Source organism: Rhodamnia argentea, chromosome 1 (genome assembly GCF_020921035.1).
Source record: "Rhodamnia argentea isolate NSW1041297 chromosome 1, ASM2092103v1, whole genome shotgun sequence".
Classification (NCBI taxonomy): Eukaryota; Viridiplantae; Streptophyta; class Magnoliopsida; order Myrtales; family Myrtaceae; genus Rhodamnia; species Rhodamnia argentea.
This window is the reverse complement of record NC_063150.1, coordinates 28,883,882-28,889,345: the sequence shown is the minus strand read 5'-3', so window position 1 is coordinate 28,889,345 and position 5,464 is coordinate 28,883,882. Positions and strand designations below refer to the sequence as shown.

Sequence of the window (5,464 nt, the reverse complement as noted above, 5' to 3'; positions counted from 1 at the left end):
AATCTATGGAGGGATTGGGCCATACCCAGGATGTAAGTTTTCTTTTGCTTGTAAGTTGGGAAGCAGGGTTGCCCATACAGATGTGATTGGCTTCCTGCTTGGAAGATTGAAATCACGTGGAAGCTTCCAGTTATGGACGATATAAAAACTTGGGTTTTCAAGTTTGCCCGGTATTGCATGCGAACTGTAGGAGATGCATTCCAACATCAAGCATTAATATGTTCCACTTCAATTTCTAGTTTAGGCTGAAGTCTGGCCATCGTTTGCCAGTCGGTTTCCGTCCCTACTGGGGCAACACCATCGAGTGGAGAATTCATGTTAGCTCTTAAAACCCATCTCGATGAGGCCTAAATTCCTCTTCGCCTCTTCATTTCAAGGGAGCTTTAGTCTTCTAAGTTGCTCTTTTAATTTTATCACAGTTATCTGATCGCCATTCATGCAATCAAGCTTTAGAATTTTTATGGGGGAGGAAAAGATGATTCGACTATGACCGGGTGCAATTTAAACCCATCGCTGAGGCTATGCTTTCTCGTCCAAAAGCTAATACAGATGTTTGGAATTCAAAACAGCAATCCATGACCATTAGCCTTGGCTATGCGTCCTACCCTTCTAACATCATGAAAAATACATCTAAAAGGTGACATTGGAGTTTCATCTGTTAAATTCAACACCACAAAGCAGATATTCCCCAGTTAACCAGAAAACGGGCTCTTCCCTAATTCATTTGCCCACAGATGAAAAGAGGAAAGGTGAAACAGGGAATTGACCAAAAAACACTCCCACAAGAAACCAGTTTCTTCAGGAGGAGAAACTGCTCTTCAAAACCTGTCCTGATAACTACTTTGCTTATGGCTGGTCTTCATGTCCCCTTTTAGCGAATTTCACACTTCTGGAGCAGTGGCCACACGGCTCCAGAAGATGTGCCAGCATGTATGGTCAACACTGTTCCATCTTCATGGCTCATCCCGCATATCTGGCTTCCTCCTGGCATGGATGGCGAGGCGTACATCTCTTTCCCTCTCAAACTCACGGTAGTCTGCTCGTTGCAAGAAGGAAACTCTGTCCAGATACTGATTTGAGCTTTTCTTGTAGGCGTCAAGCTCATCTTCCATCCCCTGGTTTTCTTCTTTAAACTCTCCCCAGTCCTTCTTCGTTTTATCAAGCACGCTCAGCTTCGGTTTCTTCTTTATTTGTTCAAGAACAGCATCAACAGCAGAAGGTGCAGCAGCCCTGGCCTTGTCAGATGCCTCTTTTGAATCAGAATCCACGAGCTTCTTTACTTCTATTTCTTGACCAGCAAAGTCCCGAATTTCAGTGATCTAGATAAGAATCAGAGACAAGCCATTCACATAAGAACCAGATTATTCGGAGGGGAAAAATTTCTCACATGATAAAAGGGCTCAATATTTCACTTTCTCACCACACCCAATTCCAACATTGGGAGCAAATAATGACAGTTCAACTACTTCTCAAACCGAAGTAACAGAATATTAGGCTGAAAAGCAGGTACAAAAGATTGAAAAGGTAAATGCAGGTTGTTCCTCCTCACTGTGAAATGTACTTACCTCAACTTTACCCCTCCCTGAAGCAGCAGCTGCAGCTGCCTCCTTCACTGCTGAGAGAGCAGCGGATGCAAGCCTCTTAGACTCATCGCTACTTCCATTCTGGACTAGATTCGGCCTTTCCTGGGGTTTCTCTTGTGACAATGATTCTTCCTTCTTAGGAGCCAAGCCTAGATAATTCATCCAATTCTACAAAGTGAAGCCAAAGGTTATATGCTAACTATTATATTCACTCAAACCATAACAGAGTAAGAAATATTCTCACGGTGGATGTCTTGCGTTTAGTGTTATTCACGGTTGAACTGGGCTTTTTGCAAACGAATCTGAGTGTCTGCTCAGAGGTCCCTTTGTTCATTTTCTCCCACACAGCAGCAACCCTAGCTTTCATATCTAGCCGATTCGTAACAAAATCTTAGCCCCCGTGCCTTTCAGCTCACCGTTCATGGTGCTTAACAGAGAAGTACATACAACGAAACTGAAGAAATAGTACATGGGCTTACCAGTCTCTGGCAGCTCAGGTCCCGAGCTTGCAGGAAAATCTCCTCCTTTGGCTGCCTCCATCGCTGTCCCCTTCTTATCTCTCACTTTATCTAAAAGTTGGAGCGTATCCAATAATCAAAACATAGACAAAAGAGACTTCCCTATCCTGAATAACAAACCACGCACAGACTTCGTAATTTCGCAGCATCAAGCTCTTCCACAACAGATAAGATAATCAGAGCAATGCACGTCAAGATGGCTCCTTCTTTTTCCTGCTAATCTAGCAGATGACATGACGGACAAAGAAAGAAGCCACCTGACGATACAGAAAGCTTTTTAAGCTGCCGCAAATTCGAAGCAAAACCTGCCCTTTTTCCCCCTCCCCAATGGAAAGCTCGAATCTTGAAAGCGAATCGAAAGAGGTAAAGAGGAAAAAATCAAACCCACAAAGCTCTAAGTCACGGCGTGCCCTTCATCAAATCTCAAACCAGAGGAGCCAATCGACCTCCCATAAACTTGAACTAGATTGGAGAAACTAGAGATTTGCGGTTACAGGGGAATTTCCACAGCGCGAAAAGAAAGCAGATAAGCGTAGACACATGGTAATTGGGGAGGATGAAGATGAACCCGTTCGAGCTCTCGTCATGGAGAGAGTACCTGAGCCTGAGGCGTCGTCGGGGCTGATAGTTGCAGACATTGGAGACGATGAGCATCGATTGAGCTCCGGACTTAACATCGCGAGCAGCGGAAAGAAGCTTCTTTGCCGTGAAATGGACGACTTGACAAGTCCCTTTCAATTATTTTTGAGTGCTCTCGTTTTTTTTAAATAAAGTGTTAAATTGAATTTTATTTTAAATAAAAGCCGATTTTAAAGAATGATTTGATCAAGGTTATTTTCGTTATTTAAATTTTTTTTTATTTTTTTTTCTCTCTTCCATTCTCGAGCCATCATCAGGCCATCGATAGAGGTCGCCGGACTCAAGCGAGGGTCGCCCCAGATAAGGGTGGCCCTCGCCCGTGTCAGACCCAAGCCCAGGCGAGGATCCGACGGAGGCAAGGACGGCCCTCGCATGAGGCTAGAGATGGCCGAGGGGGAGGAGGAGGGGAGAGGAAAAAATTAAAAGAAAAGGAAAATAGAAAAAGAAAAAATAATTCGAAAAAATAAATAATGAAAATGCCCTTCAATTAGGTACTTATTTGAAACAATGATGACACTTTATGTCATTATTTGAGAAAATAAGGACACTTTAAAATTTTATTTAGAAATTTTCCATTAATTTTCTCTCTTTTGTGGGATCGTCCGTAATCAAGAACCAAAAAAAAAAAAAAAAAAGCGCATGAAGATTTTTTTGGATCTAAATGTGTAAAGAGAGAAAATAATCGATGATCCTAATTGTTTTAAAAAACAAGTTCAAATTAGATGTGGTAAAATAAATTCATATTTGGAATATGTGGTATTTTGGGAAATTAATTCACACTAGTCGTGATTGATTAAATTATGTGTTTTCATTATTTTTACCTTGGTAAAATGCATGGGTTATCAAGTAATTTTCATCTTTTAAAAGTATGAGTTTGAATTAGAAAAGGCCCAGTTTGAATCCCATCGTTTTGGCTCTCTCTTACTTTTAATATATCCTTAATTAATCTGTATTGATATGCTATTAATTGAATATAGGTTTTCTTTCCCTTTTCAGTGATCTTCCGTCGATCTTATCGTGTTTTGAGTTGCCTGCTTCAAGTGAAAAAAGTATTCCATTTTTAACCTAGACTTTATTTATTTCGTAGAAAATATATGATTTAGATTATATTTTTTTAAAAATAAATATTTATATTACTTGAAATAATTAGTCGATGAAAAATGTTTCAATAGTAATTACATTTTATGTCTAAATATTATTGTGAATTTCGTTCAATTTTTATAAGTGATATAAGCGATTATCTTTAAAAAAAAAAAAAGTCATTCAAATCATGTATTTTTTGCGAAATAAATGCACTCTTAAATTTCTTAACTAGTCTGACAAGTTACACGTGGAAGACCTCGATTCATATCCAAACCGAACCCAATAAATTATAAATCAACATTACTAACTTCGATTTGGCTCGATATGAAACCGTTAACATCGAGTCGTCACACAAGTGAAAGCACATTAGCAAATTAATATAATCATCAAGAATTTAAAACGCACGTTCAAGCACAATAAACATTCATAAAGCGTATCTTTTCTTTAATGAAAAAAGTTATAGAAGCATAGCGCAATGTCTAAATAACTAAACAAACAAAAATCCTTGTTCAAGATTCACGATCCCTGGATTAATAGTCACTCTTATAGGCTTTTGGCATCAAATAGGGGAAAATGGAATAAATGCACCGAAATTCCAAAAGTTTGTTGTAAAAATGTAATTGAGTCATAAAACTTATAAAAAGAAAATACAATCAAATTCTAAAACTTATCAAATTGATGCAATTAAGCCATTTTGTTAATTCCATCCAACTTTATTAACAAAAAAATTTCACGTATTTTTTTTTTTTCATATCCTAGTGGCAATAACATGGCTAAAATGATGTTTTGGTTAAGATGTTAATCTAATTAAATAAAAATAAAAATTTAATTAAAAAAAAGATGAGAAACTAGCCCTCACCGCCACTAGCTCGCCATTTTGGGAAGGGTAGGCAATGGTGGGGGATGGTCAATGGGGGGGTCGGGAGCCTTGGCCAATGGTTGGAGGCCCTCACCTAGATCAAGCAAAGGGCCACCACTAGCAGCCAAACCTTTTCGAAAGCCTACAATGGCCGGGGCTTAGCGACCCCCATCGGTCATCCCCCGTCATCGTCAGATCTTTCTCCGATGGTGAGGCGGTGGTGGCGAGGGTTGCTTCTCACCTCTCTCTTTATTTATTTTATTTTAACTTCCTCATTGTTTAAATTTAATTCCATTAACATCCACATTAAAAAGAATATTTGGACCAAAACAAAAAATTTAGATAATTTTTTAAAAAAAAGCCACGCCAACATTTTTATTCATTGTTAATATCCCTAAAATCCAAGGAAAAAAGAAAAAAAGAGTAAGATGAATGAAGTTAATGGAAGGGCTTGACTAAACAAATTTGACAAATTTTATGACTCAATTATACTTTCGTAACATGTTTTAGGACTTTCAAAGCACTTATCTCGGAGAAAAATATATACTCGTGTTCTGCCTTTTCGCTAAAAATATGATGTTTCCGGAAAATATTTTTCAGCAAGTCATATCACCAGGAAATGATAAAAATTTTTGATGTTTGATTGAAACTTAAAAATGAGCTGAAAGATATTTTTTGCCGTTTGGTATGGAAAACCTAATTTGATTTTCCTCTTTGCATGCCACTTAGTTATTTTCATTTTTAGTTTTCCTTTATATTTTTATTTTTTAAATGGAATTCTT

At 38.3% G+C, this 5,464-nt stretch overlaps 1 protein-coding gene across 3 annotated transcripts; it reads right to left on the bottom strand.

Moving 5' to 3' along the window:
• Positions 1–588: 588 nt before the first annotated feature.
• On the bottom strand, positions 589–2,838 carry LOC115747824 (craniofacial development protein 1). 3 transcript variants are annotated; one of them, XR_007197264.1, is made up of 6 exons: positions 2,700–2,838; positions 2,063–2,152; positions 1,828–1,952; positions 1,566–1,751; positions 873–1,319; positions 589–840 (listed from the first exon to the last, which is right to left on the bottom strand). XR_007197264.1 is itself a non-coding variant. In XM_030684125.2 (5 exons), the coding sequence occupies exons 1-5, from the start codon at positions 2,776–2,778 to the stop codon at positions 954–956; spliced, it is 846 nt and encodes a 281-aa protein (XP_030539985.1). In that variant the 5' UTR covers positions 2,779–2,838; the 3' UTR covers positions 589–953. The 3 variants fall into 3 exon arrangements, 2 of the variants coding, with proteins under 2 accessions (XP_030539985.1, XP_048129299.1); XM_030684125.2 differs by having other exon boundaries at positions 589–1,319; XM_048273342.1 differs by having other exon boundaries at positions 589–1,319; positions 2,490–2,741.
• Between the last annotated feature and the right edge of the window lie 2,626 nt (positions 2,839–5,464).